The 27,296-nt window shown below is 53.1% G+C and overlaps 1 protein-coding gene across 4 annotated transcripts; it reads left to right on the top strand.

The window, feature by feature from the left end:
• The first annotated feature begins 857 nt into the window (after nt 1-857).
• ARHGAP1 (Rho GTPase activating protein 1) lies at nt 858-26,694 on the top strand. 4 transcript variants are annotated; one of them, XM_061998439.1, is made up of 13 exons: nt 858-934; nt 5,963-6,147; nt 6,854-6,946; nt 17,793-17,880; nt 18,115-18,246; nt 18,677-18,763; nt 19,360-19,458; nt 20,126-20,233; nt 21,013-21,089; nt 21,477-21,554; nt 22,433-22,561; nt 22,723-22,826; nt 23,433-26,694. In XM_061998439.1, the coding sequence occupies exons 2-13, from the start codon at nt 6,009-6,011 to the stop codon at nt 23,610-23,612; spliced, it is 1,314 nt and encodes a 437-aa protein (XP_061854423.1). In that variant the 5' UTR covers nt 858-934; nt 5,963-6,008; the 3' UTR covers nt 23,613-26,694. The 4 variants fall into 4 exon arrangements, with proteins under 4 accessions (XP_061854423.1, XP_061854421.1, XP_061854422.1 ...); XM_061998437.1 differs by having other exon boundaries at nt 879-941; XM_061998438.1 differs by having other exon boundaries at nt 933-959.
• The last annotated feature ends 602 nt before the right edge of the window (nt 26,695-27,296 follow it).

The raw sequence follows: 27,296 nt of genomic DNA, 5'->3' as shown, positions 1-27,296 counted from the left end.
AACAGCCACACAAGCACCGAGCTGAACCCTGCTTGGGGGTGATGACAGATCCCCATGTCCCAAACGTGCCCCTTTACAGCCCATCCCCACTTGTGCTGCTGCAGGGCCAAGATCCCCATCCTCATCCAATGCTTCCTTGCACCTGCCATTGACCCCAACGGGAGGTGTCCTGCAGGTGCTGGTTCGCAGCCGTGTTCCGAGGCCGTGCTCTCCTCTGCTGGCAGCCCGTGGCAGTTTGGCGGCGGTTTGCCAACCTCAGCAGGGCCAGGGGTGACGTGCTGCCTTCTGCTCGCTCTTAAAAGCGCCACAAGCTCAGGCCGGCTGTGGCGCTGGAGGGGCTGCGGGTGAACACGCCAGCGTCCCGTCGTGACCGCGGCCCCGCCACGGCACGTACCTGCGGGGACTCCGCTGCCGTCCCGCACGGCCACGGCCGGCCCCAGGCACGGCCACAGCCTTCACACCCGCGGCGGCAGCCCAGCCCCACGGAGCAGACCCAGAGCGTCCCGGGCGGCAGGTCCCGCAGCGCCTGGCAGGGGCAGCAGCACCAGACAGGGGCAGGTCCCGCAACACCAGACAGGAGGCAGATCCCGCAGCACCAGCCCAGGGGGCAGGTCCCGCAGCACCTGGCAGGACAGCACGTCCCGCAGTACCAGGCAGGGGGCAGGTCCCGCAACACCAGCCCAGGGGGCAGGTCCCGCAGCGCCAGGCAGAGCAGCAGGACCAGGCAAGGGCAGGTCCCGCAGCGCCAGGCAGGTCCCGCAGCGCCAGGCGGGCGGCACCGTGTGACCCGGCGGGACGCGGCCTGGCGCTGGCGCGCTCCGTGCCGCCGGAACGCCGCGAGGCGGCGCGGGCCCGCCCGGACAGCGCACGGGGCGGAGCGGAGCGGAGCGGGGCCGGGCCGGGCCGGGCCGCGCTTCCGGCGGATGCCGTTGGGGTGAGAGGTGGGCGAGCGGCGGCAGGTAGCGGCGGGGGCCGTGCGGGGCCCTTCGTGCGGCGGCAGCGGGGCCTGGGCGGGCCGCGCCGCGGGTGGACGCTGCGGCTGGGGCTGTGTCCGGAGCTCCTCTCGCCTCTGCCCGAGCGCTGCCGAGGCCGGGTCCGCCCCGCGGGCTCCTGACGGGACGAGGGCGCGGGGGCCGCGGGGTTTGTGGGCACTTTGGTGGTGTCCGTGGGGCTCAGTGCAGGAGCACGTCGGGGGTGTGTGTGTGTGTGTCTGTGTGTTTCAGTTTGCCGTCCCTTTTGGTGCCCAACAGCAGGGAAGATGTTCGGTGTCCCCCCCATGAGGCAGTTGTCAGGTCCCGTGGGAACTGAGGGTCTTCTTTTAGCAGCGTAGACAGCAAATCCTTGAGGGCTGTGCGTGCCCGCCTCTCCTGGCAGGCTCCAGGCAGACCCTGCACGGAAGGCAGCCTCTGTACTTTGTGCTCCAGCTCCCGGAGAGGCGGCAGTGCTCAGCACCTCTGCTCTCAGACCCTGTGGAGAACCCTGAGGAGGCTGGGATGGATTTCTGGCTGTCAGGTTTGAGATGGCTGGGGAAGGAAGGTCACTCATTTACAGAGCAAGGTGTTTCCTTGAGCAATAGCTTGTCCCGAGTTAACTGGTCACAGGCAAAGCTGGTTTGGCTCTTGACCCTTTGATTCTTGCAGAGTAGTACCAAGATAGTGATGCTTTTGGTGGTGTCATCACTCTTGATGTGAGGGAAGGCTTGGGCTGGACTTTCTCAGTGAGTCCTGGGGCTCATTCACACGAGTGAATGCTTCAGAGGTCTGCTGTTGAGTAGCTGCTTCCTTTTGGTGGTGGTGTTGCAGTGAGTGAGTTTGGTATTAAGGCCAGGTGGAAGTGCAGGGATTCCTTTGGGTCTGAGCATCACCCCTGAATCAGGCAGGGAGGAAGAGGCCACTTGGCTCTTGTAAGTCTTTGTTGTGTGTAAGTGCAGGCCCAGGGTGTGGTAGTACCTGCATGTGTTTGAATGGGATGATTTGCTTCTGAATTTGCAGGACATCTGGAAGATAAAGAAGGGAAAAGGAAACTGCTGAGCAGTTTAGACAGAGGTGATGGAAACTGGGGGTGCAGAACCCTCTCCCAAACAATCTGTGTGAACAGCAGCTACAAAGATACAAGTGACCTGCCTTCCCTCTGTATGTTCTGGTGGGATCTTGTGTGAGGAAGCTGCAGCTCAGAATGTGTGTGAAAGTGGAGTCTGAAAGGGCTGAGGTGTCTCTCCTGCAGCAGAACGTGCTGCTCTCCAGCACATCTCTGTGTTACCAAGAAAGGAAGCTTTGATTAGACAGCAGGTGTTCAAGGCAACCAGTGTGGGTGCAGAAAAGGTACTTAAGTGCTTGGAAAAGTGGAAGAAGTTGATTCTTTAGAGCCTAGCAGGAAGCAAATGGTTCTGGTGGCAGTTGTGACTTAGAGGATTATGTTTCTCAGAGCTATTTGAGAGTTACCTGATGGGAGACCCCATGCAAAAAAACCTTTCTGGGGCTCTCTGGGATCTGCAGTGATTCACAAGGACCTGAAACCTCAGAGGTCTGATCCTCCTTCCATTAATGCTTCTGCCATGGAGCACTAACACAGAGTCAAGGAATGGAGCTGTGTAAAGCATGTGGGGAGTCTGGGCTGTCTTCCCAAGGGGTGAGGGAGGTTTTGGCAAGAGCACTATCCACTGTACTCCTCTTCCAGTGTGGAACTGTAAGGATCCTGCTACCAGCTTCCTTCTTTCACGTGGTGCCACGCTGGGATTCATCTTCAGCCCCAGGGGCAATCCCCCAGTGCTTTCTAACAACCAGCTCTTCTGCCTTTGATCAGGTGCTGCAGGTTGGCTGTGAAGGGGTGATCTGTGTAGGGATGAGGGAGGATCCATGTAGGGGTGATCTGTGTTGGGATGAGGGAGGATCCATGTAGGGATGATCTGTGTAGGGATGAGGGGGGATCCATGTAGGGAGGATCCATGTAGGGATGATCTGTGTAGGGATGAGGGGGGATCCATGTAGGGAGGATCCATGTAGGGATGAGGGAGGATCTGTGTAGGGATGAGGGGGGATCCATGTAGGGATGATCTGTGTTGGGATGAGGGAGGATCCATGTAGGGATGATCTGTGTAGGGATGAGGGAGGATCTGTGTAGGGATGAGGGGGGATCCATGTAGGGATGATCTGTGTTGGGATGAGGGAGGATCTGTGTAGGGATGAGGGAGGATCCATGTAGGGATGATCTGTGTAGGGATGAGGGAGGATCTGTGTAGGGATGAGGGGGGATCCATGTAGGGATGATCTGTGTTGGGATGAGGGAGGATCTGTGTAGGGATGAGGGAGGATCCATGTAGGGATGATCTGTGTAGGGATGAGGGAGGATCTGTGTAGGGATGAGGGAGGATCCATGTAGGGAGGATCCATGTAGGGATGAGGGAGGATCCATGTAGGGATGATCTGTGTAGGGATGAGGGAGGATCCATGTAGGGATGAGGGAGGATCCATGTAGGGATGATCTGTGTAGGGATGAGGGGGGATCCATGTAGGGATGATCTGTGTAGGGATGAGGGAGGATCCATGTAGGGATGATCTGTGTAGGGATGAGGGGGGATCCATGTAGGGATGATCTGTGTAGGCATGAGGGGGGATCCATGTAGGGATGATCTGTGTAGGGATGAGGGAGGATCCATGTAGGGATGATCTGTGTAGGGATGAGGGGGGATCCATGTAGGGATGATCTGTGTAGGGATGAGGGAGGATCCATGTAGGAATGATATGTGTAGGGATGAGGGAGGATCTGTGTAGGGATGAGGGGGGATCCATGTAGGAAGGATCCATATAGGGATGAGGGAGGACTTCTGGTGTCTTCCTGCCCCTAGGGCAGTACCTCCACTACCCTGTAGGCAGATTTGGGGTTGGCTTCAGGAGCTCACTTTGGGGACACTGTTGCTACTGGGCATCCCCAAGAATCTCACCTGAAAGACATCTGAGTGGATGGCAGCAGTTGACCAAAGATCCCCTGTTCCCATCTATGCCAACTGTATCCCAGCTGAAACCAGGCCACCCTGGGAGCTGGGAATGCCAAGGGGCTGCTCTGGGAGGGCAGTGGCAGCATGAGGTGTAGGGTTGTGGGCCTCCTGGGAGCTGGGAATGCCAAGGGGCTGCCCTGGGAGGGCTGTGGCAGCATGAGGTGTAGGGTTGTGGGCCTCCTGAGCTGCTGTGGGGAATGCTTTAAGCACACTGAGTCAGCAGAGTTGGTGCCTGGTGTTACCATAGCAATGGGATCGGCTGCTTGGGGTGGGGAGTCCTTGTCCTTTGGCTCTGCTCCTGCGTGGTTCCAGCATGAACTCATGCTGAAAGGGAGCTGGATTTCTTGTTTCTCATCCCTTCCACATCAGGGGAGGTCAGACAGCTCTTGCAGCCCTCACTGGAGGGTGGGGGATGATGTTGCTTGTGTCTGTTTGGCTGCAGTGGGCAGACCCTGTGTAGTGCCTGTCTTGCACCTTCATATCTCTGGAAACTTAATTTACTTCACAGTACCTCCCAGCCCTTTGGGAGCCCCAGAGAGGTGAAAACTAGTTGCAAAGTGGTGCATAGCAGCTAGGGGAGGACAGGAGGCTTGGAGTGATCCAGAGGGAGGGACAGACACTGAATCTCCCATTTCCCATGCTCTCAGGGTGCATCCCCAAGCTTAGTCAGGAGTGTTGCCCTCAGCATGGCCCTGAGTGCTGGGTGTTTCATGGGTTCTGTCCTCTGTGGTTACATCAGGGTCACTGTTCCATCATCTTCTCTGGGTAAATACACACATTCAGGCTCCAGGGATGAAAGATGCAAAATGCCTTTGCCCCTCTCCATTCTGCTAAGGGGAATTGCTTTCCTGTGACTATAATCTTTCCACACAAGGGTGTTGTACCTCCTCAGGTCACCTTTGAGCCCTTTGCTTTGCTCACAAGCAGCACAAGCCTGTCAGAGAAACAGCAGTACAGGCAGTGTTCCTGAGCCAAGGTGTCATTTTGTTTTGCTGCTTTCCCCTTGCCTTGCTGCCCTTTGGTCCCTGTGCTCTGTGTCAGCCATCCTAAGTGCTGGTCCTTCCCAGTTGTTTCCTTGCTTACTTCCAGGACACTGACTTTAGAGGATAACTGCTGTCCCCTAGGGATTAGCCCTAAGGTTTGGTACCCTTAGGAGGTGCTGTGTGTTGCTGTGCTTATTCAGCCCTGGGTTTTGATGTATCTTCCACTCGGGGTGAGAGCGAGAAACCCCTGCAAGGAGCAGCAAATGCACTGAGCTGTTTCTTATGGCATGCTTGGTGAAAAACACTCATTCTAGCAACATGGCTTTTAAGTCTGGGGTTCCTTGCTGCTTGCTGTAGTGTGAGAGAAGCAATTTGCTGGGTGCTGCTGAAAGGAGACTTGGATGGGTATTGTTCTCCTTGTCTTACTAGCTCTGTTTTCAGAAGCTGTTCACTTCTGTGTTCACATCCCAGCCTGCTGAAGCACCCACTTCAGTGTTGTTGAGAGCTCTGGCCTTCTCTTCTGGGAGGGAAAGGGGGAGGTGTGATTCCTGGGAAAGCTTCCAACACTGGGCCAACTGTGGAAACAGCCAGGCTCTGTGCCAGCTCTTGGGAGGGAGGGGGAGCTCAGAGTCCTCACAGTGAGTGGGGCAGGCAGGGGCTGGTGTAGCCTGTCGCCTGCCTCAGCCTTATGTTGCTGCTGCTTCTGTTTTGGGAGAGAAGCTACTCTGTGCAGAGCTGTGGTCAAGCAGAGACTCCCTGAAAGGGTTGGTGTACAGGCTCTTGATGGCCTTTGGATAGCATTTGGCACAAAGACTCTGACATATGTCCGTGCTCCTGCTGAGGGGGAGGGGAAGGAGGAGTTGTTCCTGCCTGTGTCGAGGGGGAGGGGAAGTATGATCTCTGGATAAGATAGGGGATGATTTGAGGGGGGAAAATCAGTGAGAAGAGAGTGTCTGGGGAGGTAAACTGTGATCTCTGTCTGCAGTCCTTGCTTCTAGACACTGCAAAGTAACCTGCAGTGTTTGGGGACCATGGCTACGGACCCGCTGTCAGAGCTTCAGGATGACCTGAACTTGGATGATACCAACCAGTCCCTCAGCCAGCTCAAACTGGCCTCCATAGATGATAAGAACTGGCCAGCAGATGAAGCCCCTGCTTTTCCCAAATCAGGTAAGTGTCCTGTTCCTTTGGGGTCTGGGTTTTGGCCAAAACAAAAGCAATAGTTTGTCCTGCAGCACTGTGGTCATACCTATGTGTGCAGAGAGCCCCCAGCTCTATTGGAAAGCTTTACAGACACATTAATCTTGCACCACACCCAAGTGAATTAGCCCTGCCACTGAGCAGCACTAAGCAGCTCAGAGCCAGCTGATGTAAGTGTATTCTCAGCCCTGTGGCTGGCTGCACTTTGGTGCTGAGTTACAGACATGCTGTAAGTCTCGAGAGCAGGGTAGTCTGGTCTTCCTGAGTGGAAGCAGCTTGAAGTTCCATTTAGGAGGTGGAGCTGGAGATCTGAGTCCTTGCTCTGACATCCTGGGCTATGGGCTGCTGCCCAGAGAGGGCAGGGAGATTGGCTCAAGGGTCATCCAGCCAGGGAAGATGTTAAGATGTTCCTGCTCTGAAAAGCCACAGCAGTGCCCATGGGTTTTGGGCTTTGGGTGAAGGTTTGTGACACATCCAAACAATTGTTTCTGAGAGAGTGTGCAGTCTGAGGGCCACCTATGGGCCTCCTGGGATTGGCAGCTCTCTCCTGAAGTCAGCATACACTAGTCCCTCCCACGTTGAGAAGCCATCTTCTCATCCCTCTGTCTCTGTTGTACCCTTCACCAGGAGTTCCAGAGCCCTCCTTCTAATTGTTTATTGCTTGTGTCTTGTGCAGAGGACTCCAAAGGCTCCCCTGAGCCTGTCACTCACCTCCAGTGGGACGACCCCTACTATGATATTGCCAGGCACCACATTGTGGAAGTAGCAGGTAGGGGGTCTTGCTGTTTCTTTCTCCTTTGATGTCTTTGCAGCTGGGCTGAGGAAGGGTCTTTCTAATGGGGTGTGAGAGCACCTGCTATATGCCAGCCCCAAGTGGCTGGTGAGTGAAGGGAAAGGGCACCAAACCCGTGGGGTGTTTGCAATATGTGTAATGCTTGGTGAAACCTGCATTCCTTTGTGGCTCTTCAACTTGATTGCTTTTGCTGAGTTGTTTTAGATATCACCCTTGACTATATCCTGAGCACAAGGGCTGGGTTTTTACATGGATAATGCCACAGAAATTACCTAGTTAATGCAGTACAACTGCAGGGTCCTCAGCTGTCTGAGTAATCCACAGTAGGTCTGGCAGCTCTTTTACATCTGGGTGGCCAGAGCTTGTCATCCTGTCCAGAAACAGCATTTGCAGAAATCTGAACTGGGAGGCATAGGCCCACTGCAAGGGTTGTTCACCAGTATCTGGGTTTTCTCAGGGTGGCTGTCTTACCCATATTATTCTAATAACACCAACCCTTGGTGATTTACTGATGGGACCTCCATAAGAAAGAGCTTTGGGGGTAGTCCTGAGGTTGCTGTGGTGAATCCTGAGAGAAAGGTAATCCCAGTTTGTCTGTGTTCCAACAAAGAGCCTCTTCAGCCTGTTGTGACTTGATTCACACTTCCTCCTTGATTATCTCTAGCCACCTCCTGCCCTTCCTATTGCCCTTTGTCTGTGGTCCCTGCCCCACGTGGCAGTTTGCAGGGAAGCAGAGGAAACCACCTGGAATCCTCCTGTTTCAGGGTATTTCTGCAGCAGGGTTTGACCACAGAGGGAAGATTCTCAGGCATTTCCCTTGCTAAGAGTTGTCCTGACATCATCCTTTCCTGAGCTTTTAGAATGAGCTTGCTCTCTCCTAGCCTCTCATGTTACATCTTTTGGGGTGCAAATTGATAATGGCAAGCTCAAAACTGTGTGGTCCTTGTGCTGCTCAGGGTGATGGGCCAGGTGTCCAGCGTTTGGGCCACTGTGTCTTGTAGATTTTCCACAAGTGCAAATGTGTTACTGGCCTCCTTTTTCCATGAGGCTGGAGTTTCAGGACTGGGGTTTATAGAGGTCTGCACCCTGGCTTCCCCCCTGCTGAAACTGGGAAGGGACAGAGGTGTGGATTCAATCATCATAAATAGGTGGGATGCCAACAGCAGAGAGAACTGGTGTTTCTGAGCTCTGGGAGCTGGTGGGTTAAGTGGGACTGTTTGCTTCAGACAAAATGCTTAGCAGAGACTTTAGATGGGAGACATTGATAAGGTTGGAATGTCAGCCCCAGAGGGAGGCTGAACTCTGTGTGCTGCCTCCTGACCTCAGCAGCAGTTTTTCTGGGGGATTTCTGTTCCCAGGTAACATGATCTTTCTTTTCCCCCCCAAGCTCTCTGATCCCAGTATCACTGCAGTGGAGCTGTGTCTCAGTGGCTGTTGCAATGCAGCCCTTTGACACTGGGGCAGCAAATGAAGAGTTCTCTAATGTCCTGAAAGGATTTTGGAGTGGTGTGATGTCTGACTGGGAGTTGTGTGCACTCTGAAAGAGATCCCTTCCCCATGGTGGGTTACATTTGTGTGTCTAGGGAGCTGTTGGTCCCTCTTGTGTCTCAGAGAAGCTTCTCTTGTTGGCTGTTCTTGGCTAATCTCCACTAGTAGCTAGCTGCTTTATCTGAAAGCCTCTGGTGGTCTCACACACAGAATGGGATGGGATGGCTTTGTTGGCACTGGAAGAGCTCGTAGCAAAGCTCCAGATAGTGGATTTGTTGCCCCATGGTTTTGAGACTCCCCAATGACCCATCTCCTGGAAGCAGGATTTATCAGGTTGATCCAAGGGGCCTGAATTGTAATCTGGGCTCTGGAGTGAAGCTGTTTGTTCAGTTTTCTTGGTCAATAATTAATAACATTGACTGTTTGGAGAATCAAGGTAGGCTGATGTTCTCTGGGCTGTTGCTGGAAGGAAACCATCTGGGAAAATGCTGAAAAATCCTATTAGAAGTAGCCTGGAGAATCAAAACCTCACTGGTTGCATCTGCCTCTACTGACAAGTTGTGCTTGTTGGCACCTTCAGGTGCAATGAACAGGGGCCATGCTGAGCCTGAAGCAAAATAGTTGCACCCTGCTTCTCTTACAGGCTGGAGCCATGGGCTGAGGGCAGTGTGAGGTTCAACAAGGCCAAGGGCTGGGTCCTGCACTTGGGCCACAGCAACCCCAGGCAATGCTACAGGCTGGGACAGAGGGGCTGGGAAGCTGTGCTGCAGAAAAGAACCTGGAGGTGTTGATGGACAGGGGCTGAACATGAGGCAGCAGTGTGCCCAGGTGGCCAAGCAGGCCAAGGGCATCCTGCCTTGTGTCAGACACAGTGTGGCAGCAGGGCCAGGGCAGGGATTGTCCCCCTGTACTGGGCACTGCTGAGGCTGCACCTCGAGTGCTGGGTTCAGTTCTGGGCCCCTCACTACAAGAAGGACACTGAGGGGCTGGAGCGTGTCCAGAGCTGGGGAAGGGGCTGGAGCACAAGTGTGATGGGGAGCAGCTGAGGGAGCTGGGGGTGTTTAGTGTGGACAAGAGGAGGCTGAGGGGAGACATCATCACTCTCTGCAGCTACCTGACAGGAGGCTGTAGTGAGGTGGGGGTTGGTCTCTTTTCCCCAGTAATGAATGACAGGACAAGAGGAAAGGGGCTCGAGTTGCCTCAGGGGAGGGTGAGATTGGAGATGAGGCAGAACTGTTTCCCTGAGAGGGGTGTCAGCCCCTGTGCCAGGCTGCCCAGGGAGCTGGGGGAGTGCCCAGCCCTGGAGGGATCCCAAAGGCGTGGAGCTGAGGTGCTGAGGGCCGTGGGTTAGTGATGGGCTTGGCAGGGTGAGGGGAGGGCTGGGACTCCATCATCTGAAAGGTCTTTTCCAACCAAAATGAATCTGTGATTCTTGCAAATATTAGCAAGTGGCAGGAGGTGGAGGGTGGTTTTATCCATTCTGCTGACTGATTTAGTTCCTCTTCCGTGTCCTTCCCTCTCCAGAGCAGAGGGCATGTGCCTAACTCTGCCTTCCCTGAAATACATTCTGGGATGGGGATGTTATTTTGAGAGAGAAGCAGAAGGCTGGTTCCCATCCTCAGCCTGATCCCATGATCCCAGGGTTATCCTCTGTGGTCAGAAGAGTGATTACTTCTTGCCTGATGGATACATAGTGCTGCTGATTACTAAAAGCCCAATTTTGATAACCAAAAGTTAATGGGCTCATTTTCTGGCTGCCCTTAATCTGTGAATCACTTCAAGGCATTCTGGCTTCCAGTGTCCTGGCTGAGCCTGAAGAGGGAAAACAACACTGAAAAAACCCTTTTGCAGAGTTTACTAGAAAAATGAGGGGGTTGGGTTTGTTTTTCACTTAAAAACAGTGCAGCAGTTTCATGGCAACTTCCCTTTGTGCTCCCTGCTCCTGGCCCTTCTGGGAGCTGGGATCTGCCCCTGGGGAAGGAGCAGGCAGGTCATCCCTGCCCTGTGTGATGCTGTGCCCCAGGAAGCCAGCAGCAAAAGGCATCCAGGCCACAGTTGTGAGGGAGCAGCCTGGCACTGTTACAAATCAGGACATTTTAGCTTTGGGAAAGGTTTTTGGTTCTAGGATTCAGTGCTTTTCTGGTGGAAAGAGATGCTACTCTGCCTTTCCTTCCAGATCTGCCTTGAGGTGTGTGTTTGTGGGGTGTTTTCTGCAAGCCCTGGGGAGCTCTCTGAGTGGTTGTACTCTCCTTGAGTTCCTCTTTTTGTGAGCTACTAGAGAAATTCATCTTTGTGTGTGTGTAGAGCTCGGAGCAGAAGCATCAGTTTCACTGCACACACCACTTCTGCAGAGCCTGGGGTTTCCCCTTGCACACATCCCAGAGCCTTCAGAGGAATCACAGCTTTCTTGGCTGAAGGCTGCAGAGGAACCAGCACAAATTTCTGTTGCATTTGAGAGTTTCTCTGTCCTGCCCAGCAATGGCAAAGGTGCTTCCATTTCCTTTGGGGTTGGGGCAAACTGGGCTGATGTAATCTTGCCCTTGGGTGGCAGCAGAGTCTGAATTGGAAGCACATGGCAGATAGTTGGTAGTGTGAAGGAGGGCTCTGGAGATGGAAACCTGAGGCTGTGTGGGAAGAGCAGAGCTCTTGGCAGCTCTCTGCCAATGGGTTCCTTCCTCATTCTTCCACCCAGTCCAAAATACTGATCCCACCTTTGTGGTCAATATACAAGCCTATAGCTATGAGGTGCATCAGTGTTCCCATTTAACACAACAACTGGCTCTTCTCCTATTGGGAGAAGAAAACCAGGGCTTGCCCTATGGTTGACAGATGAATTTTCCACTGCTGTGGAGTGTGGTGGGTGAAGCAGCTGTCAGGAGAGTGGCCATCACTGTTTCCTTCAGCTATGTAACCTCTGCCCAGGGACTTCAAAGCTTTGTTGAAGCTCAGAGCACGTTTCTGCTGGGTTTGGTGGGAAATCTGGTGCTTCACACCATTAATCAGCAGTCTGCAGGATGGCATGACACTGCTCTGCATGGGATGGCACTAGGTGGGATGGGAGTCACTAGGTTGCAACTGCAGTTTCAACAGTGAATCTTCTTTCAGTGGTGAATCTGGTACCAAACCTCCCTGAAGAGCATCGTGGCTGCAGGTGCCAAAGCTGTGCCTGGTCCTGGTGACTGACATGGGGAGCTGAAATCAATCTAGGAGGTGAAATCAATCTGGGAGCACCAGTGGGGGTTGATTCATCAAGCAGGAAAAAGTAGAACTTGAGGATAAAACTCATGTTGGGAGCATGTTGCAGTGTGTCTTTGGCTGATGGCTTCAGGAGAAGCCTCTGATAAGGAGGGTCCTTTTCCCCTTCCTGTATGGCACATTATTAGTGGCTCCATTCATACAGGGTGCCTGATTTCCTGCTGCTTTTGGATATATTTTCTGGCTTTAACTGTTATTTTTATAGAAAAGGGCTTGGATGATACAGACATGATCACAGAATCTCAAGGGCTGGAAGGGACCTGGAAAGCTCATCCAGTGCAACCCCCCCTGCCAGAGCAGCACCACCTAGAGTAGGTCACACAGGACTCATCCAGCTGGGTTTGAATGTCTCCAGACAAGGAGCCTCCACGGCCCATCTGGGCAGCCCCTTCCAGTGCTCCCTCACCTCACAGGGAAGAGTTGCTTCTGTAGAACTGAGCCCATCCAAAGCAAGCCCAGCTTGTGGACCATGTTTTGACAGGCAAGCCCAAGGCAGTGGGGAGCTTCCTTCTAGAGCCCTGCTCTGCTCAGGTTCCTGTCTTCATAGGCCCATGTGGGTCTGTTGAGTGTCTGTCTGTGGGAATGATGGAAAAGGGGCTGAGCATGGTATAAATGCCTTCAGAGACTCCTCCCTGCCCAGAGAAACCTTCCCCCCCCCTCATTAGCAGCTTATTTACTGACTTAATTTTTAAGAGCTCTGTGTGAGTTGAAGATGTAAATCATCCCCATCTTCAGCTGACTGCTGACATTTAGCTGCTTGCAGAGCAGTCTGCTGGATGTGCCATTCATATGGCATCATGCCATCCTCTGAACACTTCCCAAGTTGTTCAAAGGGCCCTGACTGTCACAATTAACATGTAACCCTTTCAGAAGCAGCAGTGTGTCAGTTGCCTTTTTGGTGGCAGGGAAAGTGTAACAGTAAGGGCCAGAGATTTGACTGTGATTATACAGAATTGGTTGAGATTTCACCTCTTCCTTGTTCCATCAGGTTGCTTTGGAGAGGAGCATGGGGGGAAAAGATGAAATAGAAGGAGGTTGACTGCTGTAAGACAGCAACTAAATGCATCCCAGCAACAGCCTGGCTGAGCTTTGTACTCAAGATTGTGTTCTGGGAATGAGGGCAAAGCTTGGCTTGCTATAACTTTGTTTCTGTTCCTCCAGACCAGGGTGCACTTGATGGGGCCCAACCAGGTAGGTAGCTTTTTATTTGGTGCTGTAGATGATGGTATTCCTTTAGCATGACTGTGGCCTGTAGCTGGACTGTCTCAGGGGAGCCCAAACTTTGCTCAGCCTTAGGCTGCACTGGCAACTTTTCAGGAGTCCAAAGGCTGCACAGAATTGTCTGAGGGCTGCACCTCTGCCTCAGGCACAGCAGGACCATCTGAGCCAAACTTGGCACCTGTGTGGGGCTTTTGGGCACTTTGGGGCTCTTGGGTCTCAGTGTAAATCCTGTTCCTCTTCTGTCATGGTGGTGGCCTGCTTGCACCAGTTCATTTGAACTCAGATTTACCCCATTGTCATGTGTGCTTTGGAAGTTCATCCCAGGATTGATTCCTATTCCTGCTCACGTGCCCAGCAGCTGGCACTTAGACTGGATTCTTCAGCTGAAGGGAACTGTTATCCATTTCTTCTTCATTTAGCTGCAGAGGAGGGTTTGCATCTTGTTCCTGGGCTAGACTGCTCTGTGCTTGCTGAACATCTGTTAATACTCTCTTAGACTGAAGTCCCAAGCATGGAGGATTTGGCTGCCAGTGCTTTCACACTTCCCAGTGTAGATGGAGACTCCTAGTGTGAAATTCTTTCTCCTGCTTCTGACAAGGGGCCAAGACCTTCATGCAGCCCATGGAAATGCTGATCCTCACTGCCTCCTCACTGCCATGCTCTCAGGCCCCCTCCCATTTCCATTCTTTAACCTGTCTCTCAAGAGTATTTTATATCATTTCCAGCTGTAGTCATTTGGTGGGGCTTCATCCTTCTGGCACTGTTTGGATACTGGGAATATTTAGGTAGAAGATATCAGTTATTAAATACTTCTACTGTGAGCTCCTTACTTTCTTCTCCTAAGGGGATAAATCCACTTTGGAATCCAACAGGCAACTAAAATCTACTGCACTTAACCATTGCCCAGCTGTGTCACAGGCTTGGCAGCAACCTGCTGTTACATGAGAGGAGTTTTTTGCTGGCAATGGCTCTGAGAAACATCCTCAGCTTTGTGGAACTTGGGCAGTACTGTTCCAGAAGTATGTAGTGGTGGCCCTTCCTTGACCCCAAACTCTGCTGGCTTTGCTGTTTTACCAGCAACACTAGCTTCTGGTGGCAGGTTTTATCCCTCTGTGTTCTCTCAGCATCAAAACACCAGGATAGCCCCATTTGGATCTTTCATTGCCCTCAGCTGAGGGTCCCTGATGAAGGCAGGAACAAGCAGGGCCCTTGCACTGCAGTTGTGCTGCCTGTGAGGAGTGTGACAGCCTCCAGGCATGGAATAAAGGCTCACAGATGTATATCAGAAGGGATACCTAGAAATACAGAGCAGGATTTGCAAGTCAAGCATGTATTCTCTGTGTTGGCTGTACAGATACATTGAGCAGAGCCCTGTCTCAGCACAGCACTGCTTGCTTGGTGTGAATTTCTGCTCTGATACCTTTGTGTTGCTGCAGGTTTCAATCTGAAGTGTTAGCATCAGCCTTTGAAGCTCATCCCTGTAAGAAGTTATGGCTTGGAGCCACAGCAGTGATGTTTCTTGCCCCTTGTCTCAGAAGCTGCTGCAAATGCTGCTCCTTGAGTGAGAGGAAAAGCTGAGTTGGAGCCTTTAAAGCACCATCTCAATGGCCAGGAGAATTAGCATGGCAATCAGTGCTACAAGTTAATATCTCTTCAGAGGAGCAGCTGTTGACTGGAGAGAGAGGCTTTGCATATTGTGAACTTAGTCACAGCCCCAGCACATTGTTGAGGTGCTGTGTGAGTGCTGCTGGTCTGTAACTGCTGCTCTGTTGGTTTGTTGGTAACTATTGAGCCTTCCTCATCTGGGAGAGGTAGGAGACAGCCTGAGAAGCTGAGTGATTACTTGGTGGTCTGTAGCTGTGTTGGATGGAACCTTCAGCTGTTTGCAATTGCAAACAGGGGCTGAAAACCTAAAAGATGAGTGTTGCAAAGAGGAAGGCAAACAGTACAAGGGATGGAGCATCTGGGAAAGATGAAAGGAGATAAGGGTCTGTAAGGAGCTGGAGGCAGAGGCCAGCTGCAGGCATGGAATGGGCATGGAATGGGCTTCAGGTTCTTGCTTAGAAATGGGAACAACTGCTTGTTTGGCTTTGATACTGAAGCTTGAATTTTGCCATGTCTGGAGGAGCCAGACTCATCTGGTACATGTCAAGGGGAAACAAGATTGGCAGTTGGTTGTCTTGAAAGTGTCTGTGTTGAGGAGCTGGGCCCAGCATGACAAAACTGAAGTGAAACCCAGAACTCAGCAGTGGGCACAGTGGTTCCTCTGTAGGCCTCATGCACAAATTCATCGTCATTTGAAAGGCAAACCAGGCCACTCCTTTGTTTTTTTCAGCCATCCAGGGGACTCCAGCTTCTCTTTTGGTGTATTTGGCTCTGGAAATGACCCAGGGGAACTTGCCACGTCCCCTTTGGCAGAATCACAGATTGTCTGTTCTTTACCAGTGATCCCAGACTTTCTCACCAAGGCTGTGTAAGGAACAAGGTTCTAGGCATTGCATTGGCCCTGCCATAGGCTTTTGGGTCACTCCAGAGGAAGGTGTTGAAGCTCTGTGGTTCCTGGCTTGTGACTTCTCAGGTCTGGAGATCAGTTACTGGGAGCCTGTGGCCACCCACAACCCTGACCATCAACAGGATCTGTGCTGCAGGTCCTCACAACCAAGCCTTGCAGTCTGCTCCTGCCCCTCAGATCATCCACCCTGGGCTGCAATGCAGCTTCTTGGTTAACTGAGGATAGCACCTGTTCTGATCTGCAAAGACCTGTAGTCTTTCATCACCACAAAGCTCAACCTTACCATCTTCTGGCTGCTCTATGCAGACAGGACCCCTCTGTCTTCCAGACAGACACACATGAGTGGCTCAGGGCCACTGGCAAGAGTCACAACACACTAGATTCCCTGCCCAGCTTTGCTTTATAGAGAGCTCCTGTGCATTAACAGCTCAGAGCAAGCTACCAAGAAACTCTGGGCTAGGCAGAGAGTGGGCTACCGTGGGCTATGCAGTGTGATGTCGCTCTTGTGGCCTGGCTGTGAGTGGATCTGGTTGTGCCAGATGAGCCTTGTATCACTCTCTCCCTAGTCCTGCCTTCTGGGTCGTGCTCCCCCCCAGCTGCCCCTCTCCTGTGCATGTGTATGTCAGTGTGATGGCCTCTGCCAGCCTGTCCCTGGTCTGTAGCACGTGCTGCCTCGCTGCCCTCAGCTTTTGTAGAGGTTCTGCCTCGTGTGCATCAGTAAATCCTGTCTCTTGTTGTCTGGTGAGTGACCTGAAATGTGGGACATGCCAGGGGAAAGAAAACCAACCTAAGTGAACAAGTAGCAAGAGAATCTGTTCTTGAGGCCAGGATGGGGGTAAAAGAAGGTCAGTGGCATCTTGATGTCATGGGTTCAGTCTGCTCTGGGGTTCAGTCTGAGATCTCAGGGGCTGCAGAGCGAGTGTAACCAAGCAGTGGTTGAGGGCCAGAGCCCATGGGAAGGTGAGAAGATGGCTGCATGCTCTGAGTGGTGTAAATCAGTGTGAGGAGAAGGATACCTTTGAAGAGGGATGATGTGTGGCAGGGCTGTCCTGCGTGTCAGGAGCCATCCTTGCTGCTTTTCTGTGCTCTGGTCACTGTGAGGTGGTTGTGCTGTAGGGGAGGAAGCAGAGTGTTGTTGAGTAGAACCTCAGCAGCCTCTTGCACTGCTCCATGCTCCTTCTGCTTGGCAAGAAAACAGCTTTGGAGAAGGGTGACTACCAAGAAAGGTGGGGAAAACTTTCACCCTTCACACCAGAGGAACCTTTTCATCTCTACTGGTGCTAAAAGAGCTCCTTATGGCAATTGATTGGGTGTTGTGTCTGGGACAGAACCAGACATTTCCTCAAGCTCTGGACATCCGAAAGATCTGTGACCTGGTTCCTTCTTACTGAGTCTCAGCTCCCTGCCATGCCTGCTGAGCTTGTCCATGCCCCTCTGCCCAGGTTTTGTGGTGAGGCTGAGCTCTCTGCTGGAAGAAGTGCACTGACAGATGAAGGTTTGCTTTGGGGAAAGCTTGGCTGGTCTCTGCAGGCTCAAGTGGTGGCTGGAAGTGTCCTCCCCAGGATGAGGCTGTGCTTTGTGGGTTACTTTCCCCCAGTGTGGTGGGGACCCTTTTCTGCTGGGTTTTGACATGCAATGCTTTGTTGTGCCACACTTTGCAGCTCCTTCCAGCTCAGGTTGGGAAAATATCTCTGTGGGTGGAAAATGTAGGAAGCAGCAAACAGCTTGTTCTGCAGCCCCCCCTGCAGAATCCAGCAGCCCTGCTTGGTCCCTCTGTAGAAGAGATTTAGGGTGATGCTTTGCTTCTCATCTCTGGGTTGTGGCTGGGACTGCTCCCTATGAAGTGGCTTCATTCTGTTTGCAGGACTCAGCATCAAGTGAAGCAAGAAAGAAATGCAGCAGCCCACCAGCAGTGACTCTGGGGCTGTGTGCAGGAGGGGAGGAGCAGTGGCTGTGTGTGTGTGAGGGGCAGTTAGCCCCATGCCTCCCTGGGCACAGTGCATCAGGAGCAGTGCCCTGGGGCAGCATGGCAGCATTAATGCTCTGAGCACTCCAGGCCTCCATACCTAGGTGTCCTGAGACATCCTGGGTTCCCATCCTTGCTCTCCTGCCAGGGCTGGAGCTTGGACTCTGTTCTCCATTTGCCAGGCTCGTGGTGTTCAGGGCTCTGCTTCCAAACTCGGCCCTTGGTAACTGCTGAAAATCAGGTTTAGCTTTGCTGGCAGCTGTGGCAATCCAGCCTTTTGGCTGATTATAGAGGTTTCCCCACTCTCTGTTTACTCCTTGCTGCCAAGACCCCCATCCTAGTCCTTCAGCTCCCTGTGACCTCTGGCATTGCTTCTGCAGGTGACGACAAATACGGAAGGAAAGTCATTTTGTTCAGTGCCTGCCGGATGCCCCCAAGTCATCAACTCGATCACGTCAAGCTCTTGGGGTGAGTAGTGTCTTAGGAGGCTGCTCCTAACTTCTTAAGCCTGACTTAACTCCCAGGTGCTGCATTCCTGTGGCCAGACCTGTCTGCAGTAGCTTCTTCAGCTGAGCCTGTCCTCCCAAAGCCCTCACCCCCATTGCCGGGGGTGCGAATCCTCTGTCACAGCACCCAAAAACGGGTCCAAGAGCCTCTCCATGGCAGAGCATGGAGTGAGTTTGGGGGTTATCTCTTCTCCAGGTACCTGAAATTCACCCTGGACCAGTATGTGGAGAGTGATTACACACTGGTGTACCTGCACCATGGGCTGACCAGTGAGAACAAGCCCTCCCTGGGCTGGCTGCGGGACGCCTACCGAGAGTTCGACCGCAAGTGAGTAGGGCTGCAGCGAGCAAGGGTGGGACATGCTGGTCTCTGGCCTAACACAGATCTTCCCCAGCACCCTCCCCACCTGCAGCTTGGTGGTCAGAACTTAGTATCACCTCTTTCTGCTGCTTATGGAGCTGGGTTGTTGTTTAATGCAGGCTGGATCGAGAGATAAGTAGGTAGAGCCTTTGGGCTAACAGGTGAGTAGCAGAACCAGGGCCCACTGTGTCAGCCTCACAGTGTAGCTGTTGCTTCTTGGAACATAGCAGAGTGGATCTTTAGGCTGCTGAGTGGCCTGATGTGGCTACCAAGGATGGGAGAGCAGAGGCCATGGGTGCTGGGGCATGGTGAGACTCAGCACAAAAGGAATGGAGCACCCGGGGTTGGTTCCTCTGCTTCCAAGTGCAGCTCATCCTTACTCAGCTTCTCTTGGCAGGTACAAGAAGAACATCAAAGCCTTATATATTGTGCACCCAACCATGTTCATCAAGACTCTCCTGATTCTCTTCAAGCCTCTGATCAGGTAGGAAGCACTGCAGGAGGCTCAACCACATCCTCACACTGCAGGGGAGTCGTGGGGCCTTCTCAGTGGGGCACAAGGCTGCCAAGCCTACCTGGAGTGACTCACCCTATGCTGTTGCCTCCTGTTTCTGAGCTCAGAAATACTGAGACACAGTAGTACTGCTCTGGGAACCTACACAATTTGCAGCTGTCTTTCATGCAGCCAAGCAGAGGTGAAGTATTGCAGGCTCTGCTAATGAAACAGTGAGAGCATCAGTCCAAGTTACAGTGAATTCATTGTGTTGCTGCTCAAACCTTTACTCTTTCAATTAACTGAAACCAGAACTTTCTCCAGCCTGCTGCTGAACTTAGGAAGGACAGATCCAGTGTTTTAGGGAGCCTGTTGCTGCCAATGTGACTTGGCAAGTCTTGGCATCTCCTGGTAAGAGATACAGAGTCAGAGAGCCCTGTGGGTGCCACCTCTGCTGCTCAGCCACACCTACTCCTTTGCCCCACTGCTGATCCCTGCAGACTCCTGCTCTCCTTGCCTGTAACAAGTGCATTCTGATCACTGGGACTCTTCACTCCTCCCACACCCCCTTTGCTCTTGTTTTTCAGCTTCAAGTTCGGACGAAAGATTTTCTATGTGAACTTCCTGAGTGAGCTGGAGGAGTGTGTGAAGCTGGAACAGCTGGGCATCCCCAGCCAAGTGCTCAAGTGAGGATGCTGCCTGCCTCCCATTTGCTCAGGGCTCTGTGAGAGGGGGCTTCTCTGGAGGAATAGCAAGGGGAGGAAGGGATTTTCCACTAGGGAGGGAGTGGTGACAAAGTGCCTGACAGATTGTTGTCTCTCTCCTGCTCCTTCCTGTGTGTCCTTGATCTCAGGGCTCACTTCTGTCCCTGAGTTAAACTGTCCCAATCCAGTGGAGCTCCCATCTCTCCCACTCACCCCTCAGGGGCTTTCTGCAACCTACTGACCTGGAGCTCATGGAGCACACCTGGGCACCTCCGTTGCTCACTTTGCACAGTTCAACTTGTCTCTAGGGCTTCCCTAAGTTGCCACCATCTGGGTCCTGCCAGATTGATTCCCTGCCCTTCACACACAGGTGCAACTGTCTCATCACAAGCAGTGCTGTCCTGGCTGTCATCCTCAGCTACTCCAGCTCCTGATTCCATGTAGATATCCCTCCTTCCCTGCTTTTTTGTTCTGGCAGGGAGGTGTTTGGTTGGTTGCCCCTGTGCTCTAGAGCTGCCTGTCCTGTTTCAGCACAGGTGGATTCAACCATGCTAGGCTGGAGGTGTTACCAGTGGGTGTGCAGTGCCTCAGGTGGGGTGACCTTTGTGGGAGGTGGAGTGGCTTTTCACTGCTCTGTGTTTCCCCACAGGTATGATGAATATCTGAGATCCCTACAGAAACCTTCCCAGGTGCCTCAGAAGCCAACAGCCCCACAGCCACTGCTGCCCAACCAGCAGTTTGGAGTCTCACTCCAGCAGTGAGTATCTCTGCACTGGGTTGCTTTTACCCTCACTTGCTCCATATGAAGTCACTGAATTTCTAACTGAACAGCAGGAAAAGTGCCTGTTAAATGTGGTGCAGCTCAGATGAACTACAGAGCTTCAGTCATTCTGAGGAGCTCAGCCTGGTGTCCACATCCTGACCCACTCAGTCGAGTTCCACCCTCTTGATTCCCCAGCTAGATTGTATCTAAACTGAGATGAGATTGTTTCTGCAGCTAAGGGGGCACAAAGGGAGGAGCAAAATAAGGGCCATGGGACTGCTTTGTGCTACTAGAAGCTTCCTTTGAGCCCAGGGAGCCTGGAGGGGCTGATGGAGGTGTCTTCAGGGCTGTGCTGTTCTGACTGAGCAGTGCTGCAGATCCCTTGCTTAGGTTTTCCCATATCATAAGTTCTTCTTTAAAAGCACTTCTGTCCTGATTCTCACCCCCATTCCTGCAGGCTGACACAGGCTTACCCAGACCCTGGCTAGTGACACTGGCTAAGCATTGAAGGTATTTTTAACTTGGAGTGTGGTTTTTTGCCTCCCTGGGGAATGAGGAGGAGCCAGTACTGTGTGTCCAGGCAGATCCTCTCAAGCAATCTGGGAACACATTCCTCAGCTTCAACACAACATTTCCAAGGAACAGTGCCTGACCTAGGGACTGGGATAGCAAGGTCCTGTGTGGTAGAGCTTGTGTGAGCAGCCTCAGGACTCAGGGGTTGCATGCAGGGCAGGGAGGAGGAGACATCTGTAACCTCTTTTCTCTTCCCACAGTCTCAGGGAGAAGAGCCCTGACCAGTCTCCTCTCCCTGTGGTGGTCAGAGACACCATTGCTCATTTGCAGGAGCACGGTAAGTGCTCAGGGAAAGCTGCAGCCTCTCTTAATTCCATGTCAGTGGCCTCTCCTCTACCCAAGTTCCCACCCAGACTGTGGTAAGACAACAATCAGCAGCCTACAATAAGGTATAAAGGCCTGAACTAGGTCAGTTAGCCTTCAAGAGACATTGTGCAGGGTTTAGGAGACTCTGCCCTCCAGTTGTCCACACTCCCACTCGTGTAAGAGCAACAAAATGCTCCTCATGGCCTTTGCCTGGCAGTGAAAGCAGAAAGAACTGATGTACCCTGGGAAAAAGAGGCTTGCTGCCATCTGTCTGAACTCCCCACAGCGTGGAGTTATGACTGGAACCAGCCTTTGCAGGGACTCTCACGTGTCTCATCTTTCTCCTCTCACTTCACAGCTCTGTCTAGAGAGGGGATTTTCCGCAGGTCAGCGAGTAAACAGGTTGTCAGTGAGGTCCAGCAGAAGTACAACATGGGTAAGTGCCCAAACTCAGCAGAGCCCTCATCCCTAACTACTGCTGCCCAGAGGGATCTGTGTTGGAACCTGTCCATTCTTCCTCTCTGATTCTTCCTCTCTGATTCTTCCTCCCTGATTCTTCCTCCCTGATTCTTCCTCCCTGATTCTTCCTCCCTGATTCTTCCTCCCTGATTCTTCCTCCCTGATTCTTCCTCTCTGATTCTTCCTCTCTGATTCTTCCTCTCTGATTCTTCCTCTCTGATTCTTCCTCTCTGATTCTTCCTCTCTGATTCTTCCTCTCTGATTCTTCCTCTCTGATTCTTCCTCTCTGATTCTTCCTCTCTGATTCTTCCTCTCTGATTCTTCCTCTCTGATTCTTCCTCTCTTGATTCTGATTCTTCCTCTCCTGATTCTGATTCTTCCTCTCCTGATTCTTCTTCTTCCTCTCCTGATTCTTCTTCTTCCTCTCCTGATTCTTCTTCTTCCTCTCCTGATTCTTCTTCCCTGAGGCCCCATCAGCATGTGACCTGACCTGCAAGGGAAAAGCATCTGACCCTTCTCCTGCCTGGAAAGCATGTTGCATCCCCGTACTGACTTGTCCTTCCTGGAAACTTCCCTGTTTCTCAGGGTGGGATATACCATCTTAGTCTGGTTTTACTGAAGGGATTGAAGGTGACCAGGAAGAAGCTTGGTCATCTGTTTCATTTGACAACTTCTAAAGCTGAAGTGCTGGGTTTAGCAGCTCTTTGCATGTGCTTTTGGGACATGCTTTTTCCACTCTGGTGCAAGATGTGATGCTGCAGTACCCTGTGTTCTTGACAATTCTGCTTCCCTACCTCTGGGCTCTGACCTCCTTGTTTTACCAGTGAGCACTGAGTCTCTGCTCTGCTTTCTCAGGTGAGCCTGTGGATTTCCAGCAGTATGATGACATCCACCTTGCTGCTGTGATTCTCAAGACCTTCTTGAGGGAGTTGCCTGAGCCCCTCCTCACTTTTGACCTCTACAACCACGTTGTCAACTTCCAGAGTGAGTTGGAACACGAGTGTGCTGTTCCCTGAATGTTGCACTGGCCAAGAGCAAAGATACCTTTGGCCAGGGGGGCAGTTCTGTGTTGCTGCAAACAGGGCCTTCATCAGAGAGGGTGCTGAGGGCTCCTCATGGGCCTGCTTGCCCTGTTTCTCTTGTAGGTGTGGAGGAGGGGAACCGTGTGGCTGCCGTGCGGGAGGCGCTGCAGACTCTGCCAGAAGAGAACTACCAAGTGCTGCGTTTCCTGACATCCTTTCTGGTGCAGGTGAGCCCTGAAGGGGCCACTCCTAAGCCAGTTGCCAGTGCTTTTTGACTGCCAGCTCCTTCTTTTTCCCTTTGGGAGAGTCTCAAGCCAGGACATTGCTTTTCTGTACCTCGTGTTGTGCTCCTGGTGATGCTGAGGGGTGTGGCTGGGCACTGACCCCTGGGAGCTCTACCAGGGGGCCTGAAAGCTCCTTGGCCTGGAGGGACAGCTGCAACATAACTGGGTAGGAGATTAGGCTTGAAGAGGGGTCTCAAATCCAACTTTCTGCTGCCAGGGAAGCCACTGTAAGGCTGTTCTAGCAAGAGGGAAGAGCATTTTGGTCTTGAGTGGTGGTCTGGACTGTTGAGATACTGGCTGCCTGTGCTCTTGATCCTATTGTTAGGATATGATCTAGTGCTGAAGCTGTGGTGGCAAATGGCAAGATGCTGCTCCTCACCTCCTGAATGCTGGATGTCATGTGTGTTTCACCCAGCTGGCTTCTGGCACTTGGGGCTCCAGTTTCCCTCCTCCCATTGGCAGTCTGTGGGCTCTGGCTTCGGGGAGGGTAGAGGGCAGCTGCTGTGTTGTTCTGTGGGATTCACGAGGGTCTCTTTCCTTCCCACACAGGTCTCTGCTAACAGTGACACAAACAAGATGACAAACACCAACCTGGCAGTTGTTTTTGGCCCAAACCTGCTGTGGGCCAAAGATGTAGCCATCACCCTAAAAGTCATCAAACCCATCAATGACTTTACCAAGTTCCTGCTGGATCACCAAAAGGAGCTCTTTGAGGACGTGGAGGCCTGAGTCCAGGCCAGCCCACACCAGCACACTGTGCCCACCTTCCCACCTTCTTTCCCACCTCTTCTTTCCCACCTTGCCCTGGAGCTGTGACCAAGCTGTCTCCAGTGCAGAGGGACCATTGATGCTGTGGGTGATGAGCAGAGTGAGGGCTGCAGGGATGGTGGAGGAGGTGTGGAAGGAAGCGAGCGGGAGCCCCACTGCTCTGCAGGGAGAGGGGAGCTGGTCTCCCAGCCACTGAGAGTGGGGCCCTCACCTACCAGCCTCTGTGTGCAGCTCCTCCAGGGCTCATCACCAGCCTGCTGCCCTAGCAGATGACCTGCCTCCCTTTCCTCCTTCCCCCACCTGCAGGTTTTCAGCCCTCCTGGTCCCTTCCTCAGCAAAGATGTGTTTCTCTGCCCAACCCCCGTGAGCCCCAGTGAGTCCCCTTGGGCTGGGCTGGGCTGGGGCAGGCTCAGAGATGCTCTGAAGGGTCATCCTGCCCTTCCCCAGAGGCACCTAAAGCAGAGAAGGGACCAGGCAGCCCTTGTGCACGTTCTGCACTTGCAGGCACCACTCCAGCCCCTGTGCTTTTGGCAGGGCAAGTGAAGGACAGGCTGGTGGCACGTGGGCTGTGTTACCTGTCAGACTGCAATACAACACCACTGAATCTAGCCCAAACCCCTCTGAGCTCACCCACACCAGGTTCTATTCAACATTTGCTGGGCTGGAGCAGATGAGGTGCCTGTCACAGTTACCCAGCTTAGGCCTGGTTGTCCCTCCAGCTGCATTTCCAGCCTGGCTGGGAAGGTTCCTGCCACAGCCTTGGCCAGACCCATTTCCAGCCTGGCTGGGAAGGTTCCTGCCAGCCCCTCCTGAGGCAGGAGCAAGAAGTCCTGGTGGCCCTGAGCTGCTGACCACAGTGAGGATCACTGCCTTGCCCTGTGGTCCTCCCTCAGCTGTGTGCCCCTGTGCTCACTGGCCCAGCCAGCCTTGGCAGCTGCCTTTTGAGCAGAACTTTCCCCAGCACAGTGTAACAGAGAGTGTGGCCTTGAGGGAAGGTCCAGGAGCTGGGGCCAACCCTCACCCTGGAGTGCACCAGGCCTGGCTTATGGATTTGTGCCCAGGTGCTGAGCACTTAAGTGCCAAAGCTGTGAGGGAACAGCAATTCCATCTCCTCAGTTCATATCTTCCTTCCATCCCCCCTGCAAGCCTGGGCAGGGGCATCCAGCCTGCCCTGGGCAGGGCTAGAGACGCCTTGTCCTCAGGGTGGGCTCAGAGCCCTGGGCCTGGCACCTTGCCCAGCAGCTGCCACTCTGTGGTGGCATCATCCCTGGGTTTGGGCTTCACTGGTCCTGGTAGCAAAGCTGAAGGAGATGCATCTCTTCTTGTTAGCTAAGCTGAAGGAGATGCATCTCTTCCTGGTAGCTGAGCTGAAGGAGATGCCTCTCGTTAGCTGAGTTGAAGGAGATGCATCTCCTCCTGTTAGCTGAGCTGAAGGAGATGCATCTCTTGTTAGCTGAGCTGAAGGAGATGCATCTCCTCTTGTTAGCTGAGCTGAAGGAGATGCATCTCTTCTTGTTAGCTGAGCTGAAGGAGATGCCTGTCTTCCTGGTAGCTAATCTGAAGGAGATGCCTCTCTTCTTGTTAGCTGAGCTGAAGGAGATGCATCTCTTCCTGGTAGCTGAGCTGAAGGAGATGCCTCTCCTCAGGCTGGACCTGGCAGGGGTCCCCTACCATTGCTTCCCCAATGTGTTCCCACTGTGTGCCAGCCCTCCCCACTGTGCCTGGCCACAAGGACAAACCTTTTGGACCAAGCAGAATGGGTTTTGGAAGAGCTACTGGATGGTAACTAGAACTTGCCTTGTGGTGTTTCAGCCTGGCCAGTGGCCCAGCTGCAGGGCCAGACACCTGCTGCAGGAGCTGTGGGAAGGGCTGGATTTGCTGAGGTGTGGAAGGGGGGTGGGTGTGAAGGGAGGCAGCTCTCACCCAGCACAGGGTGGGAACAGTGAGCAAGGACCAGCACAGCTGAGGCTGGAGGCAGGGATGTTCAAGGAGATCCCTCGCAGATGCTGGAGGCTGGTCAGGCCCCATGCTCTGGTTGGAGTTTGTTTTGTGGGTGCTGCTTTTTTTTATGATGATGATTTTTTTAGTGACTTCTTGAAATGTTTCCCCCTCCCCCTTTTTTTTTAAAGCAAAAAGGAGACTGGTGCATCCCCTGCAGGCAGGGATAAAAGCCTGCTCCAGCTCAGTGCCTGCAGGGAGCAGATTTGGAGGCTATTCAGGAAGCTGCTTCTGCTCACAGTGGGAAAGTGGTTGCAAATCCTGGAAGGGCCCCAGTGTAAATATCCCCTTCCCTCTGCTGCAGCCCTGGAGCAGGCACAGGAACTCTGCTCTCAATGCCTTTGAGTGAAACATCCCTCCCGTGACTCCAGCAAGGCCCTGGCCTGGCTCAGCCTCCATCTGCTGAGCCCAGGAGCCAAGTCCCTGGTGGGCAGGTCATTCCCCTGGCAGGCTGGGTGCTGCCTGGGATGGGTTTCTCTGCCACACAGAGCTTTGGGGAGGGGAACAGCGATGATCCCAAGGTGGGTTTTGCTCAGTTTTCTCCTTGCTGTAGAGCTGCCCAAGGGTCTCTTCCCTGCCTCCTCTTCCAGGTTAGCTATCAGCCATTTCTCCTCAGAGGGTGCTTGTACCACTGCAGGCCTCTGCTTTTTAGCACCCAGAGCTGTTGCCCTCTGCCAAGCCTCCTGCTGTCTTAAGGACCAGACCTCTGGTCACTCCCTGGCTCCTTGTGCCCTGACACCAGAGCTCCTGGGTGGTGCAGGGGGTTGGGGCCATCTGGATGCCTTGTGGCAATGTTTGTTCATTAGAGAGGGAGTAAGGGGGCCCAGTTTGGGCCCAGCTTCCTCTTGTACATGCACAGGGGCTCCTGTGCATGATGTTTGGCTTTGCTTTTGTTGCTGGTGTTGCCTTGCCTGCTTCTCTGTTGCTGTTGCTGAGGTGCAGGGCTGGGGGGGCTCCTGGGTCACGTTGTTTGTTACCTTCTGAGCTGCACCAATCTTCTCTTTCACGGTTTGCACTTTTTTGTATCTCAATAAAAATCCAAATGTCCTCCCAGCTGCAGGGTTGTCTGTCACATCTCCAGGAGACAAGCAGGAGAGGCAGGAAAGGCCTGAGGTGCCTCCCGTGTGAGGAGCTGTGGGCAGAAGCAGGAGTGTGCAGGAGCCTCAGGCTGGAAACAGGAATGCAAACAAAACAAGTATTTCCTGAACGGGGCTGGGCTTCCACTTTGCCATCTCCCTGTCCTGAGCAGTCAGCCAAGGCTCCCTTGTCCTCCAGACACTGTCATTTGCTGCTTACATCAGCTTTTGGGCTGGTGGAAAGGCTCTTGTTATTACTACAACTAATGCAACAACGGTAGCAACAAATGAACCCAATCATGGGTGGGAGGAGCAGGAGAGAGCACTGGAGCTAAAAAGCATGGCCATGGGGCAGCAGCCTGAGCCCCTGGCTACTGACTTTGTCATCTTGATGATGTGTTAATGCTCATGTTAACCTTTGTGTGCTGCTTTTGTTCCTGAGAAAGCATCCAGGTCAGGGCTTGCCAGTGTTAGCAGTTCTCCTTCAGTGAGCCCTGACAAGCTCTCAGCCACATGCCAGAAGGCAGAGGTATTTTTGGCATCTGTTCAGTCACAGAACCTTGCATGTGCT

The sequence above is a fragment of the Colius striatus genome, chromosome 6, assembly GCF_028858725.1.
Source record: "Colius striatus isolate bColStr4 chromosome 6, bColStr4.1.hap1, whole genome shotgun sequence".
NCBI lineage: Eukaryota > Metazoa > Chordata > Aves > Coliiformes > Coliidae > Colius > Colius striatus.
Note: the sequence above shows the minus strand (reverse complement) of the source record. Positions and strands in the feature narration are given on the sequence as shown.

Excerpts from the sequence above, each read along its gene's own strand:
- ARHGAP1 (XM_061998439.1), top strand. The coding sequence starts at position 6,009 with ATGGCTACGGACCCGCTGTCAGAGCTTCAGGATGACCTGAACTTGGAT. Across the intron at positions 18,764-19,359 it reads CTCTTCAAGCCTCTGATCAG|CTTCAAGTTCGGACGAAAGA; the intron begins GTAGGAAGCACT and ends CTTGTTTTTCAG. Across the intron at positions 19,459-20,125 it reads ATCCCCAGCCAAGTGCTCAA|GTATGATGAATATCTGAGAT; the intron begins GTGAGGATGCTG and ends GTTTCCCCACAG.